We start from the raw sequence: 17487 nt of genomic DNA, 5'->3' as shown, positions 1-17487 counted from the left end.
TATTGATAAAGGCCTATTGGTTTACACTCATGTCAGAGTGAAAGTGGAAAGTACTGAGAATTGAGAACTGAGGAAAGGCCTTGATGTTTTATGTCTGTCTGCTTAGGATATTATGACATTTATTCCAATATTTATTCAGATATTTCCCTACTACTTTCATATCTCATCAAACAAATATCTAAACAGTGAGACTTAAGCTGAGTTAAGATTAATTAATATTCAATTTATGGATAAAGGAGTGATTTTAACTGATCTCAGCTAAAGTGTGTGAAAATGAGGAAGATTAGATTAGACTGAATAATATCTTCAAGTTTGATTTGTTCACAGACTGCCTTAAGTATCCCCATTGACTAGAGACTTCAGCTTAGATATCTCCATGGTAATGGTATCACCATGGTAATGACTGCTTCACTGACAGACACACAAACATGCAGGGTATCAGAATGCTGTATAAGATATAATAACATAAGTCACACAAAGTATTTACATTGCCATAAACCCTGTACACAGACACAATGTCATATTGGGGCATTCTGTTATTGTAACCAGGGGAAAACACCAAACTGAACAACCTAGATGTAACTTGTCAGGTCACCCGTGATACAAGTCAGTATTCAACGTTCATCCATATCTGAGGACGTTGGGAGATGACATGGAAACCATTCACTAGGGGCAACAGTGAGCGCTGTTCCCTTCAAGTAGGTTTTAGTTTTGCTAGGGCGCTGTGGACGGGGATGGCGGATGGTTGCAAGTTCCAATCCAGCGATAGAAAGGTGTTTTTGATATTAAGCCTATCCCAAACCTTAACCCTTACCTTAACCATTTGGGGTTAATGTCGAACCTTAAGAATTTGGAGTTAATGCCTGAACTTAACCCTAACCTTAAAAATTCTGAGTTAATGCCTAAACTTAATGTTAAACACTTTGAAATATAACGTTTGGAACAACTTTGAAATGTGACTTTTGAGAAACATGGATGAACGTCTAATTCTGACATGAGACTGTGAGAGCTGGTTGGACGTAACATAGTAAACGTAAATCTGTCTCCGACCATTGAGTATGATATGTTACGTTTTGTATGGTATGTATTAATTTGTGGATGTCCATCATCCATTTCATATGATATGTTACGAATTACTATTCATATGATGTTATGAATTGCAATTAGTACAATATGTTACAAATTTGCAATACCTATGATATGTTACGTATTCCAATTTGTTGTGCCTAACATTAGCTAGGTGGCTAGGTGGCTAATGCTAACGTTAGGTAGGTGGCTAACATTAGCTAGGCTAGTGGTTAGGGTTAGGGGTTAAGGTTTAGGTTAAAGGGATAAGCTTAGGGTTAAGTAGTTAGTACAGTAGTTGCTAAAATTGTCTGTGATGAGATTCAAACTCGCAACCTTTTGGTTGCTAGACATTCACATTATACACCTACCCATCCATCCACCCTTGTTTAATTTTATGTAACCACACCAAGCGTAACATATTATACTAATTTGAGTGTCCTGGATTTACTTTTACTATGTCAGACGTCTATGAGACCAGGCTGAATTGTAACCGAATAATAACCACACTGTGACCGGGACTCACCTCCATCCCCAGCAGTTTCAGGGCTTTGGGCTGGAAAGGTAACAAAAACATGGTTATAGAGAAATCAACACCCTCAAGGGGAATGTTTCACATTTAAAATATGCACACACATAAAGGGACACAGGCAGACAAATGTACACACACTCACTAAGCCAGACGTTCAAAAACAGAAATAAATGCATTAACTAAGGAACATAGCTGTCCTGTTCCAGACAGTAACCTGTTCTCGATCGACAGTAACCTATTTTAGACATTCTAGTCATATAGCAGACGCTCTTATCCAGAGTGACTTACAGTAAGTGAGTGTATACATTTTTCATACTGGCCCCCCGTGGGAATCGAACCCACAACCCTGCCGTTGCAAGCACCATGCTCTACCAACTGAGCTACAGGAGGCCCAACAGTAACCTGTTCTAGACCAACAGTAAACGGTCTAAAATCAACAGTAACCTGTTCTAGACCAGACAGTAACCTGTTCTAGACCAGACAGTAACCTGTTCTAGACCAGACAGTAACCTGTTCTAGACCAGACAGTAACCTGTTCTAGACCAGACAGTAACCTGTTCTAGACCAACAGTAACCTGTTCTAGACCAGACAGTAACCTGTTCTAGACCAGACATGAACCTGTTCTAAACCAGACAGTAACCTGTTCTAGACCAACAGTAACCTGTTCTAGACCAGACAGTAACCTGTTCTAGACCAGACAGTAACCTGTTCCAGACCAACAGTAACCTGTTCTAGACCAACAGTAACCTGTTCTAGACCAGACAGTAACCTGTTCTAGACCAGCAGTAACCTGTTCTAGACAAACAGTAACCTGTTCTAGACCAGACAGTAACCTGTTCTAGACCAGACAGTAACCTGTTCTAGACCAACAGTAACCTGTTCTAGACCAGACAGTAACCTGTTCTAGACCAGACAGTAACCTGTTCTAGACCAGACAGTAACCTGTTCTAGACCAGACAGTAACCTGTTTTAGACCAGACAGTAACCTGTTCTAGACCAGACAGTAACCTGTTCTAGACCAGCAGTAACCTGTTCTAGACCAACAGTAACCTGTTCTAGACCAACAGTAACCTGTTCTAGACCAACAGTAACCTGTTCTAGACCAGACAGTAACCTGTTCTAGATCAACAGTAACCTGTTCTAGACCAACAGTAACCTGTTCTAGACCAACAGTAACCTGTTCTAGACCAGACAGTAACCTGTTCTAGACCAGCAGTAACCTGTTCTAGACAAACAGTAACCTGTTCTAGACCAGACAGTAACCTGTTCTAGACCAGACAGTAACCTGTTCTAGACCAGACAGTAACCTGTTCTAGACCAACAGTAACCTGTTCTAGACCAGACAGTAACCTGTTGTAGACCAACAGTAACCTGTTCTAGACCAGACAGTAACCTGTTCTAGACCAACAGTAACCTGTTCTAGATCAACAGTAACCTGTTCTAGACCAACAGTAACCTGTTCTAGACCAACAGTAACCTGTTCTAGACCAGACAGTAACCTGTTCTAGACCAGCAGTAACCTGTTCTAGACAAACAGTAACCTGTTCTAGACCAGACAGTAACCTGTTCTAGACCAGACAGTAACCTGTTCTAGACCAACAGTAACCTGTTCTAGACCAGACAGTAACCTGTTGTAGACCAACAGTAACCTGTTCTAGACCAGACAGTAACCTGTTCTAGACCAACAGTAACCTGTTCTAGATAACAGTAACCTGTTCTAGACCAGACAGTAACCTGTTCTAGACCAACAGTAACCTGTTCCAGATCAACAGTAACCTGTTCTAGACCAACAGTAACCTGTTCTAGACCAACAGTAACCTGTTCTAGACCAGACAGTAACCTGTTCTAGACCAGACAGTAACCTGTTGTAGACCAACAGTAACCTGTTCTAGACCAGACAGTAACTTGTTCTAGACCAGACAGTAACATGTTCTAGACCAACAGTTACCTGTTCTAGACCAGACAGTAACCTGTTCTAGACCAACAGTAACCTGTTCTAGACCAGACAGTAACCTTTTCTAGACCAACAGTAACCTGTTCTAGACCAGCAGTAACCTGTTCTAGATCAACAGTAACCTGTTCTAGACCAGCAGTAATCTGTTCTAGACCAACAGTAACCTGTTCTAGACCAGACAGTAACCTGTTCTAGACCAGACAGTAACCTGTTCTAGACCAGCAGTAACCTGTTGTAGACCAACAGTAACCTGTTCTAGACCAGACAGTAACTTGTTATAGACCAGACAGTAACATGTTCTAGACCAACAGTTACCTGTTCTAGACCAACAGTAACCTGTTCTAGACCAACAGTAACCTGTTCTAGACCAGACAGTAACCTTTTCTAGACCAACAGTAACCTGTTCTAGACCAGCAGTAACCTGTTCTAGATCAACAGTAACCTGTTCTAGACCAGCAGTAATCTGTTCTAGACCAACAGTAACCTGTTCTAGACCAGACAGTAACCTGTTCTAGACCAGACAGTAACCTGTTCTAGACCAACAGTAACCTGTTCTAGACCAACAGTAACCTGTTCTAGACCAGACAGTAACCTGTTCTAGACCAGACAGTAACCTGTTCTAGACCAGACACTAACCTGTTCTTGATAAACATTAACCTGTTCTAGATCAACAGTTGTCTTTAGATATACCTAACAAAAATATAAACGCAACATGCAGCAATTTCAAAGATTTTACTGAGTTATAGTTCATATAATGAAATCAGTCAATTGGAATAAATTCAATAGGCCCTAATCTATGGATTTCACATGAATGGGCAGGGGTGGCAGGTAGCCTAGCGGTTAAGAGCATTGGCCCAATAACCGAAAGGTCGCTGGAACGAATCATCGAGCCGACTAGGTGAAATATCTGTCGATGTGCCCTTGAGCAAGGCACTTAACCCTAACGTCTACTAAAATGTAAAAATGGGTGCAGCCATGGGTGAGCCTTGGATGGCATAGGCCCACCCACTTGGCAGCCAGGCCCACCCACTGGGGAGCCAGGCTATGCAAATCAGAAGGAGTTTTTCCACGCAAAAGGGCTTTATTACAGACAGAAATACTCCACAGCAGCACACCCCACCCCACCTTCAGACGATCCCGCAGGTGAAGAAGCTGGATGTGGAGGTACTGAGCTGGCGTAGTTACACGTGGTCTGTGGTTGTGAGGCTGGTTGGACGTACTGCGTAATTCTATAAAACAACGTTGGAAGCAGCTTATGGTAGAGAAATTAACATTAAATTCTCTGGCAACAGCTCTGGTGGACATTCTTGCAGTCAGCATGCCAATTGCACTCTCCCTCAAAACATGAGACATCTGTAGAATGGTGTTGTATGACTAAACTGCACATTTTAAAGTGGCCTTTTATTGTCCCCAGCACAAGGTGCACCTGTCAAATCATATCAAATTGTATTTGTCACATGCGCTGAATACAACACATGTAGACCTTACAGTGAAATGCTTGACTAAATAAACTAAAGTAAAAACAATAAATAACAATAACGAGGCTATATACAGGGGGTACCGGTACCGAGTCAATGTGCGGGGGTACATGTTAGTCAAGGTAATTGAGGTAATATGTAAATATAGGTAGGGGTAAAGTGACTATGCAATAGATAATAAACAGCGAGTAGCAGCAGCGTAAAAAGAAAAATGCAAATAGTCTGGGTAGCCATTTGATTAGCTGTTCAGCAGTCTTATGGCTTGGGGGTAGAAGCTGTTAAGAAGCCTTTTGGACCTAGACTTGGCGCTCCGGTACCGCTTGCCGTACGGTAGCAGAGAGAACAGTCTATGACTAGGGTGGCTGGAGTCTTTGGCAATTTTTAGGGCCTTCCTCTGACACTGCCTGGTATAGAGGTCCTGGATGGCAGGAAGCTTGGACCCAGTGATGTACTGGGCCGTACGCACTATCCTCTGTAGCTCCTTGTGTTGGAGGCCGAGCAGTTGCCATACCAGACGGTGATGCAACCAGTCAGGATGCTTTCGATGGTGCACCTGTATAACTTTTTGAGGATCTGAGGACCGATGCAAATCTTTTCAGTCTCCTGAGGGGGAATAGGCGTTGTCGTGCCCTCTTCACAACTGTCTTGGTGTGTTTGGACCATGATAGTTTTTTGGTGATGTGGACACCAAGGAACTTGAAGCTCTCAACCTGCTCCACTACAGCCCCGTCGATGAGAATGGGGGCGTGCTCGGCCGTCCTTTTCCTGTAGTCCACGATCAGCTCCTTTGTCTTGATCACGTTGAGGGAGAGGTTGTTGTCCTGGCACCACACTGCCAGGTCTCTGACCTCCTCCCTATAGGCTGTCTCTCGTTGTCGGTGATCAGGCCTACCGCCGTTGTATCATCGGCAAACTTAATGATGGTGTAATGATCGTGCTGTTTAATCAGCTTCTTGATATGCCACACCTGTCAGGTGGATGGATGATCTTGGCAAAGGAGAAATGCTCACTAACAGGGATGTAAACAAAGAGAAATAAGCTTTTTGTGCGTACATTTTTTAGATTTTTAATTTCAGCTCATGAAACATGGGACGAACACTTTACATGTTGTATTTATATTTTTGTTCAGTGTAGTAACCTGTTACTGTAACCTGCTCTCTTTCATCTGTGTGTGTTTGTGTGTGTGAGGGCGAGGCTGGCTAAGTGGAGTTCTATGCAGCGGCTGGCACTCTAAGGCATATTAAAGCAGGCTGTGTATGAATTATGCATTCATGAGCCATCATGTGATCTACTTCTCCAACTGCTGGTAAAATAACTCAGGCCTCCTGTGGGGATGTTGATATCTGCATCTATTTCAGGGCTGTGTTCCTACCACTATGTTTGTATACGTGCCAGTTTTCACACTGCTGTTTCATCTAACATGAGACTGTCAGTGTGCCCAAATCATTTTAAAACAGATCCAAGATAAGTTAATGTCTACCTCTTCTTCTTGCATTCTCTGTCTCTCTTTTCCTATCCTTCACTTTTGCCATCTCTTTTTACTCTATCGCACACACACACACTCACACTCACACTCACACACACACACACACACACACACACACGCTATGCTGGAATAGACATTGCTCTACACCAGGTCTATCCAACCCTGTTCCTGGAGAGCTACCCTCCTGTACGTTTTCACTCTAACCCCAGTTTTAACTGACCTGATTCAGCTTATCAACCAGCTAATTATGTGAATCAGGTGCGCTAGATTAGGGTTGGAGCGAAAACCTATAGGACGGTAGCTCTCCAGGAACAGGGTTGGAGAGCCCTGCTCTACACAATAGACCTTCTATAGTGCACTGTTTCACTGTTCTTTAAGGAGCCTTGTCTTGAAGGAGGCCTTGAAACCGCACAATCAACAATTAAATCTCTCCATTCTATCTCACAGCCGTTGTTCCTAACAGTATAATGCAGTGCAGTTTAGCACTGCTTTCTATTACTAGTGTGTGAGAGAAAATTAGGCCGTATCCCTATCGCAGATTTGAGTTAGAGTGACATGCATGTACATCCTGCATTCAGAGGGACTGCATTTTTATTCATATTAATTTACAGAACCCTTGATCACACAAAAAAAAGGTTACGTAAGTACCACATTTACATCACTCCAAAAGTGAGGATTGGGTTGGCTTTCATTTGGCTAGTCAGTTTGTGTTACTGTTCCTACAGAGCATCTGTCAGCACAGCAGCATCTTCTTTTACTGTTTAGTCTGAACAGATGACAAACCATCTCATCACCTCTGAATTAACTGACAAAAAGCGCCACACAACCCACTACCATCAGTCAAAACCTAATCCCACATGTTGTGTCTCATACCCTCACAGCTCACACACACAAACATTCAGTTCAGCCTCATATCCATCATACATACACAAAGATACAGACACATGGGCTGGAATTCTATTAAACCTGCCATAGCAATATCAACGCAGTGTATTTCTTTACAAACGTCATCCCACATGGACACATGCTTCTCTTCTTATTCTGAACACTGAAAGCATACCTGAGGTGTGTCTACCAGGTTAGTAGTTGTAGGTTTGTATATAGCACCTAAGACCAGTCAGTTAGTTTATTTGAACATGGGAAAAAGAGCTACAGCATAAATACCGCAATGCAGGTTTGATTTAATTGAGCCACAGGGACAAGTAGACATGTTGACATCGGGGACAACAACTACCCCCACTCATTGAAGCCACGGAAGTTCAAGGCCGACCGCGATACTGCAGACATTGTTAGCAGAAAATAGGATCCCTCATTATAGTGAATGGAAAAATTGAAATCTTCGTGGTCAAACTTAGTGTAAATAAATGTTTTTAAGACAATCATGATGCCAATAATTGCTTCTAATACACCAGATGTATGTCCTTTAACCGGTTATTTTACAATCGCATACAGAAGACGTGATAAGGATAATTTAGTTGCTAATGGCACCTTGAGTTAATCAATGAGAGGGGGCACTGAGCTAGCCTGCAACGTCACTTCCTGGAGTAGCTCAAATGCTATCTTAACCGACTTAATTTGTCTCAATGCGCTATTGAGGCTTCACATAGGAATGAATGGTGTCACGTGATCGATGGCTTTGTCCATTCATATATACAGTCATTGAGACACATGCACATACAGTGCCTTCAGAAAGTATTTACACCCATTTACTTTTTCCACATTTTGTTACATTTCAAAGTGGATTAAAATGGATTTAATTGTCATTTTTTGTCAATGATCTACACAAAATACTCTGTAATGTCAAAGTGGAAGAACAATTCTAACATTTGTAAAAAATATAATAATATGAAAAATAAAACACTAATATATTTTGATTAGATATGTATTGACCCCCTGAGTCAATACATGTTAGAATCACCTTTGGCAGCAATATGAGTCTTTCTGGGTAAGTCTCTAAGAGCTTTGCACACCTGGTTTGTACAATATTTGCACATTATTATTTTTTCAATTCTTCAAGCTCTGTCAAGTTGGTTGTCTATCATTGCTAGACAGCCATTTTCATGTATTGCCATAGATTTTCAAGCCGATTTAAGTCAAAACTGTAACTAGGCCATTCAGGAGTATTCAGTGTCATCTTGGTAAGCAACTCCAGTGTATATTTGGCATTGTGTTTTTGGTTATTGTCCTGCTGAAAGGTGAATTTGTCTCCCAGTGTCTGTTGGAAAGCAGACTGAACCAGGTTTTCCTTTAGGAAAGCACACACACACACACACACACACACTCGCCACATAAGCTGCTGCTACTGTCTATTATCTGTCGTGTTGCCTAGTTACTTTACCCCTACCTATACTGTATGTACAGTACATAGCTACCTCAATTACCTCGTACCCCTGCACACAGACTTGGTACTGGTACTCCCTGTATATAGCCATGTTATTTTTACTTGTTATTCTTATTCGTCATACAGTGTTTATTTATTCCTCGTGTTACTATTTCTATTTTAATTTTTTTTATCTTATCTTTAACTGCATTGTTGGAAATTGACTTGTAAGTAAGCATTTCACTGTTAGTCTACACCTGATGTCTACGAAGCATGTGACAAATACAATTTGATTATATTTTTTGCAGTTTTACTTTAATGCCTTTTTGCAAACAGGATGCATGTTTTGGAATATTTTTATTCTGTACAGGCTTCCTTCTTTTCACTATGTCAATTATGTGGGGTAACTACAATGTTATTGATCCATCCTCAGTTTTCTCCTATCACAGTTATTAAACTCTGTAACTGTTTTAAAGTCACCATTGGCCTCATGGTGAAATCGCTGAGCGGTTTCCTTCCTCTTCGGCAACTGAGTTAGGAAAGATGCCTGTATCTTTGTAATGACTGGGTGTATTAATACACCATCCATAATGTAATTAATAACTTCACCATGCTCAAAGGGATATTCAATGTCTGCTTTTTATTTTATTTTTTACCCATCTACCAATAGGTACCCTTCTTTGTGAGGCATTTGAAAACCTCCCTGGGGTACAGAAATTAGGTAGTCATTCAAAAATCATGTTAAAAACTATTATTGTGCATGCAATTTATTATGTGACTTGGTAAACAACATTTTTCTCCTGAACTTATTTAGGCTTGCCATAACAAAGGGGCTGAATACTTATTGACTCAAGACATTTTAGCTTTTCATTTTTTATTATTTTAATTAATTCCACTTTAACATTACGGGGTATTGTGTCTAGGCCAGTGACAAAACAATCTCAATTTAATCCATTTTAAACTCAACAACATGTGGAAAAAGTATAGGGGTGTGAATACTTTCTGAAGGCACTGTATCATTAGCAGAACAGGAAAGTGTAAAGCTGGTCCGCCACTCACTCGTTTGGGTCCAAAGAGGTTATGATACAGCGTTCTAAACCTCTTCCTGGTGTAGTTGCATCGGTAAGCGCCGCCCATCAAGTACTCGATGACCAATCCGATGTCAATGAGACTAATGCGGTAATCTGGTGGGAGGTTACCCTGGGGACCGAGAAATTGGTCAGACAACACCTCACACTCCCACGACAGTTGAGCATAAGAAGGTGAAAGGAAGAGAAAACACCCCACACAAATCATACACACTTCACGTCACACATCCACACACATTTGTTTTGTGCTAAAAAGAATACATGATTAGTTGATTCACCTTGAAGTAGATCCAACTGAACCCTGGATATTCTTGCTTGGAAAGAGCACACAAGGTCAGTGAGTATACAGCACAAGGCCAAAGAGAGATGGGAGACACAGACCCCCAGATAAGATCAGAGTTTATAACCTAACCTAATTTAAATTAACTTAGTTTAGCTTAACTTAGCAGTGTAGCTTAGCTTAATTTATCTTAACTTAGCTTAGTTTAACTTAGCTTAGTTCAACAGCACTGAGATAGACATCAGTATACTGTACTCTGAGAGGAGAGTCAAGGAGGGAGGAGGAAGAAAGGAAGGAAGAGGGAGACCATGAAAATAGGGAAAAGGTTAAGGAGAAGATGGAAAAAGACAAATCTTGAGGAAATTGAAAAATATGAAAATCAGATCAATGCTTACTTAATTTGTCTGATCACTCTGTGCTAATTTGCATTTGTAATATATGACCAGATCTTATCAGGGGTTCAGTGCTGGAAGAGAGAGACAACCAGAAGTCTGAAGATGAGGATAAAAGAAGAACAAATGAGAGATGTTTCTCGATAGAAATGGGCCTTCATGATCCACTTCAGATAGAAAACAGAGCTCTATGAGCCGACTGAAATTACTAGGAGGCCATTGGGTCCAAACCAGTGGAGGCTGGTGGAGGGAGAGATAGGGGAGGATGGGCTCCTGCAGCTCCTTAAAGCTGGGCCAATTATCATACATCTACGGATTTTGTTTCTGTTATCCCAGTAAAGCCTCAGTTATCCAGCCAAAGCTCAGAGGCAACACTTTGAAGTGGGAGAACTCCAAAGCAGGATGTGCTTGTGTTTTTCACACAAGCTCAGATGAAACACAGTACTATACCGTTCCCCTTCCCCTACATAGAACGGCCTGAACCTTGCTGTGTGAACAAACTGAATCCCAAGTTGGCTACGTTATGAGATCTATTACCATGTCAAAGTACTGCCCTGCCGTTACCTTCAAACAAACTATCCCTACCATGAGGGAGCTGACCTCTCCATCACTCTGAGGTTCTGGAGGTGCACTTACACAGTCTTATGATGCCGAGACCTGAATACAAATAGTATTTATTTCCTGACAAATATTTTGAGAGTTAAATCAAGCATATCTGACTAGCTATTTTATTGGTTCCATTGCATGAAACAAGCTCAGTCAAACACACCTAAAGCAGTTGAACGAAAACAAATTATATTTGTTTACTGTGTCTGCTTACACGCTCATACGGTTGTACACAGTAGTGACAATCATATTGATTAAGTATAGGCCCCCAAGTCAATCAATTGCAGATAAAGGAAAAGCACACAACAGGTTCACTCAGAATGTTTAACTCTGCAATTTGTAGGCAGGTGTGGTTTTGTCACAAAATGTCACCCTGGGTGTGTCAGTTTTAACAAGGTTAACACCTCCGATACAGCATAATTATTCTGATCGAACTTGCAGTGCCCTTCTCCTTTATCTTCAATTGTTTGCATTGGGGACATTGTACAGTTGGTCCGAAATGATTGACACCATTGATAAAGATGAGCAGAAATTACTTTATAAAATAAATAATTAAAAGACTGAACTATATTGTATGCAAAAAAAAAAGGGAAATCATATTATTTTATACTAATACAGTTGCTCAGAGAAAGAGATTTTGTTAAACAAGTAATACGTAATTTTTTGGGGGGAACCCCACTATATATGTCAACTAACTGATTAACTTTTACTGTAAAAAGCGGCAATAATTAATGTAACACCTCAACTTGCTTTTATGATGCTAGGTACGAAAGCCTGTACACAACTGCAGCCATGCAGTAAGCCAAGAGATGTCAGCTAGTTCCATCACTCCAAGTAATGTCAGGTTGACTTATTCCAGCACCAGAGGCTCCAGGGGTTAGAGTTCAGGGGCCAAAGTTACACACTAAAGCCAATAGCAGTTGCACACTCCCTCTCATGGACTTAACAATGGTGTCCCTTCATCCGATGCTTACACCAATTCAATGATTTTAAATCCATGATGGGTGGAGAATCGCGACATAGCCAATGACAGTCTAAGCTTTCCTCCAGAGAGAGAATAGGGGAAGAGGACAGAATGTTTGGGCCATCCTGGTGAAAGCAATGCATCCTACTATACTGCACACCAATTCCACACAGTCAATACCACACCTTCACACAGCAGGACAAGAGGAAGAGAAGAAAAACACAGATGTTGGGCAAAAGCCTAAACCACCATGCACTATGGTTAAATATGTGTGTATGGGCTTTACTTTAAGTTGTAATTTGATAAAATATAAATAGTTTATATATATATATATATATATATATATATATATATATATATATATATATATATTTTGTACCAGTCAAAAATTTGGACACACCTACTCATTCAAATTTTCTTAATTTTTACTATTTTCTATACTATAGATTAATAGTGAAGACATCACAACTATGAAATAACACATATGGAATCATGTAGTAACCAAAAAAGTGTTAAACAAATCAAAATATATTTTAGATTTTAGATTCTTCAAAGTAGCCACCCTTTGCCTTGATGACAGCTTTGCACACTCTTGGTATTCTCTCAACCAGCTTCATGATGAATGCTTTTCCAACAGTCTTGAAGGAGTTCCCACATATGCTAAGCACTTGATGGCTGCTTTTCCTTCACTCCAACTCATCCCAAACCATCTCAATTGGGTTGAGGTCGGGTGATTGTGGAGTTGATGTTGAGATGTGTCAGTTACTTGAACTCTGTGAAGCCTTTATTTGGGCTGCAATCTGAGGTACAGATCACGCTAATGAATTTATCCTTTGCAGCAAAGGTAACTCTGGGTCTTCCTTTCCTGTGGCGGTCCTCATGAGAGCCAGTTTCATCATAGCGCTTGATGGTTTTTGCAACTGCACTTGAAGAAACTTTCAAAGTTCTTGAAATTTTCCGGGTTGACTGACCTTCACATCTTAAAGTAATGATGGAGTGTCGTTTCTCTTTACTTATTTGAGCTGTTCTTGCCATAATATGGACTTGGTCTTTTACCAAATAGGGATATCTTCTGTATACCACCCCTACCTTGTCACTACACAACTGATTGGCTCAAACGCATTAAGAAGAAAATAAATTCCACAAATTAACCTTTAATAACAAGGCACACCTGCTAATTGAAATACATTCCAGGTGACTACCTCATGAAGCTGGTTGAGAGAATGCCAAGAGTGTGCAAAGCTGTCATCAAGGCAAAGGGTGGCTATTTGAAGAACCTCACATATAAAATATATTTTGATTTGTTTAAAACTTTTTGGGTTACTACATGATTCCATATGTGTTATTTCATAGTTTTGATGTCTTCACTATTATTCTACAATGTAAAAAATAATAAAAATAAAGAAAAACCCTTGAATGAGCAGGTGTGTCCAAACTTTTGACTGGTACTGTATACATATTCCAATATCCATTTATTGGTGTGTGTGTGTGTGTGTGTGTGTGTGTGTGTGTGTGTGTGTGTGTGTGTGTGTGTGTGTGTGTGTGTGTGTGTGTGTGTTGCATGGTTACAGTTGAAGTCGGATGTTTACATACACTTAGGTTGGAGTCATTAAAACTCGTTTTTCAATCACTCCACAAATTTCTTGTTAACAAACTATAGTTTTAGCAAGTCGGTTAGGACATCTACTTTGTGCATGATACAAGTATTAATACTTTTTCCAACAATTGTTTACAGACAGATTATTTCACTTATAATTCACTGTATCACAATTCCAGTAGGTCAGAAGTGTATATACACTAAGTTGACTGTGCCTTTAAACAGCTTGGAAAATTCCAGAAAATGATGTTATGGCTTTAGAAGCTTCTGATAGCCTAATTGACATCATTTGAGTCAATTGGAGGTGTACCTGTGGATGCATTTCAAGGCCTACCTTTAAACCCAGTGCCTCTTTGCCTGACATCATGGGAAAATCAAAAGAAATCAGCCAAGACCTCAGAAAAAGAATTGTAGACCTCCACAAGTCTGGTTCATCCTTGGGAGCAATTTCCAAATGCCTGAAGGTACCATGTTCTAAGGTCTAAGGTCTAAGGCACTGCATCGCAGTGCTAACTGTGCCACTAGAGATCCTGGTTCGAATCCAGGCTCTGTTGCAGCCGGCCGCGACCGGGAGACTCATGGGCGGCGCACAATTGGCCCAGCGTCGTCCAGGGTAGGGGAGGGAATGGCCGGCAGGGATGTAGCTCAGTTGATAGAGCATGGCGTTTGCAACGCCAGGGTTGTGGGTTCGATTCCCACGGGGGGCCAGTATAAAAAAATATGTATTCACTAACTGTAAGTCACTCTGGATAAGAGCGTCTGCTAAATGACTAAAATGTAAAATGTAAATGTAAATGTTCATCTGTACAAACAATAGTACGTAAATATAAACACTATGGGACCACGCAGCCGTCATACCGCTCAGGAAGGAGACGCGTTCTGTCTCCTAGAGATGAACGTACTTTGGTCGAAAAGTGCAAATCAATCCCAGAACAACAGCAAAGGACCTTGTGAAGATGCTGGAGGAAACAGGTACAAAAGTTTTTATATCCACAGTAAAACGAGTCCTATATCGACATAACTTGAAAGGCCACTCAGCAAGGAAGAAGCCACTGCTCCAAAACCGCCATAAAAAAGCCAGACTACGGTTTGCAACTGCACATGGGGACAAAGATCGTACTTTTTGGAGAAATGTTCGGCCATAATGACCATTGTTATGTTTGGAGGAAAAAGGGGGCTGTTGCAAGCCGAAGAACACCATCCCAACCGTGAAGCACGGGGGTGGCAGCATCATGCTGTGGGGGTGCTTTGCTGCAGGAGGGACTGGTGCACTTCACAAAATAGATGGCATCATGAGGAAAGAAAATTATGTGGATATATTGAAGCAGCATCTCAAGACATCAGTCAGGAAGTTAAAGCTTGGTTGCAAATAGATCTTCCAAATGGACAGTGACCCCAAGCATACTTCCAAAGTTGTGGCAAAATGGCTTAAGGACAACAAAGTCAAGGTATTGGAGTGGCCATCACAAAGCCCTGACCTCAACCTGACTCAGTTACACCAGCTCTGTCAGGAGGAATGGGCCAAAATTCACCCAACTTATTGTGGGAAGCTTGTGGAAGGCTACCCGAAACGTTTGACCCAAGTTAAACAATTTAAAGGCAATGCTACCAAACACTAATTGAGTGTATGTAAACTTCTGACCCTCTGGGAATGTGATGAAAGAAATAAAAGCTTAAATAAATAACTCTCTCTCTCTGACATTTCACATTCCTAAAATAAAGTGGTGATCCTAACTGACCTAAGACAGGGAATTTTTGCTAGGATTAAATGTCAGGAATTGTGGAAAACTGAGTTTAAATGTATTTGGCTAAGGTGTATGTAAACTTCCGACTTCAACTGTATGTGTATTGAGCGTGTGTGTGCACAAGACTCATTAGTCCAATCCTCTGAAGTGCCTGTACACTCCTCTCCCTGCCTACAGAGCTAAGGGGGTTATGGGAACTTTTAAATGAGGGATGATTACACCATGACTTTCAATAACCTCTACAGCTCTCCCATAGGAGCACATGTTACTGTAATCAAATATGATTCTATTAATCAGAACTAAATACTGATGCTGCTGACCTATGACCTTCTTTGAGCTTTCACTAGAGGAAAATCAAGAGTGTAATGGGTCATCATCTCAAGTTAAGGAAGGATATTTTTGTATAATTGCTTTATTACATGGTACTCTAGTTCTGTCATAGAATTATCTAAAGGCTTTTGGGTAACATTGTCATAATTTTTATGACAAAGAATTAATAAACTGTTTATAAACTATTAATAGCAGTTCACTATTTGTAAACATTATACACATTTATATGCATTTATAAGCCATTAGTATTATTATCCTTACAAATCATAAGCATGTATAACATTTAGAATGCAAGCAATTACAAGCATAAAGGCTTGTTCATGAAAGTTATTATAAAATAGCGGCTTTTGTATATTATAGAATAGAATGAGGTATCAGTATTAGAGAGCTAAGGCACAAGCAAGACAGACACCGAGACAGAGAGTAGTGGAAAAACGAATGCCTCATATACAGTGAACAGTCTAATCTCAGACTGACTCTCCATAATGATGGCATGTTGTACACGCTCACTCCTCAAAGAGACACCCAATTTGGTGTAAAATGCACAGCGATAGCAATACATAATGGTAGCTCTTTTTGAATAATTTTGTCAAGGCTAAGTGAACTGTGATAGCTACAATTAGAAGTGGGCCTGTATACAGTGCACATTTGTTTTCAGGAGTGCTTTTCTCTGGTTTAATGTCAGAGATGCAGGACTACTATACGTTTGACCAATGCAGGGTTAGTGTGCATATGGATACATAATACACAATGGACTCAAACTGAGTAATAATGGATTGGATTTGTATGGGAGTGAGTGTGTACAGAGCAAAATAATGAGTGATAGGAGGGGTAGAGACCAGTGGAGGCTGGTGGGAGGAGCTATAGGAGGACGGGCTCATTGTAATATGGAATCAATGGAACGGTATCAAACACATCAAACATATGGAAACCACATGTTTGACTCCATTCCATTAATTCCATTCCAGCCATTACAATGAGCCCGTCCTCCTATAAGCTCCTCCCACCAGCCTTCACTGGTAGAGACAGAAGCAAGACAGATACATCTCTACGCAGCCACTGCTGTAACCCCAGCTGAAAAGGAGAAAAGCCATCCCCTAGATGCGCCGTTAGCAACAATAACAATCTACAGAGCTACACACACTCTACTAACAAAAGCAAGACAAGTCTAGACAAATAAGAAATTTGCTGCACTTGCATTCGCACTCAAGCAAACATTCCCACAAACGCCTACGCAGTCACACACACTTACTGTACACGATAACCGTACCTTTTTGACATCTCTGACCAGGTGGTATAGAGTGTTGGATGGTCCATGCCTCTGACAAAGCAAACAGAAGCAGAGTTTAGTCCACAAGCCACGGCCTCCAGCTGTAGAGCTATGACAGATGGCTCATTTGAATAAAGTACCATACTGTAGGTATAGTATTATGTCATTGTTGATAATAACTGCCTATGATGGCTGTTACAATGTCTTATGTAGCTGTTATAAAGGCTTTAAGAATGAATACATAGGAGGGATACAGTACAGAGTTACCATTTCATTATTATTACAGAGTAACACCAGGAGAGAGTATAAGCGTTTCATAGTGTTATAACAACTTGTGTTCTACATATTCCAGGGGTTGGAGCAGTTGTTACAAAAATAC

The 17487-nt window shown here is 40.7% G+C and overlaps 1 protein-coding gene across 2 annotated transcripts in view; it reads right to left on the bottom strand.

Annotated features, from left to right (window-relative positions):
* The window catches only part of LOC121584638 (transient receptor potential cation channel subfamily M member 3), a 174244-nt gene that overhangs the window by 42095 nt on the left and 114662 nt on the right, over positions 1–17487 (bottom strand). For both annotated transcript variants that reach the window (XM_041900639.2, XM_041900638.2), the window contains exons 12-14: positions 17109–17159; positions 9896–10036; positions 1592–1621 (exon numbers count right to left, since the gene is read on the bottom strand). In XM_041900639.2, coding sequence (XP_041756573.1) covers positions 1592–1621; positions 9896–10036; positions 17109–17159 — 222 coding nt within the window. The remainder of the gene's footprint in view (positions 1–1591; positions 1622–9895; positions 10037–17108; positions 17160–17487) is intronic.

The sequence above is a fragment of the Coregonus clupeaformis genome, chromosome 16 (genome assembly GCF_020615455.1).
Source record: "Coregonus clupeaformis isolate EN_2021a chromosome 16, ASM2061545v1, whole genome shotgun sequence".
NCBI lineage: Eukaryota > Metazoa > Chordata > Actinopteri > Salmoniformes > Salmonidae > Coregonus > Coregonus clupeaformis.
Note: the sequence above shows the minus strand (reverse complement) of the source record. Positions and strands in the feature narration are given on the sequence as shown.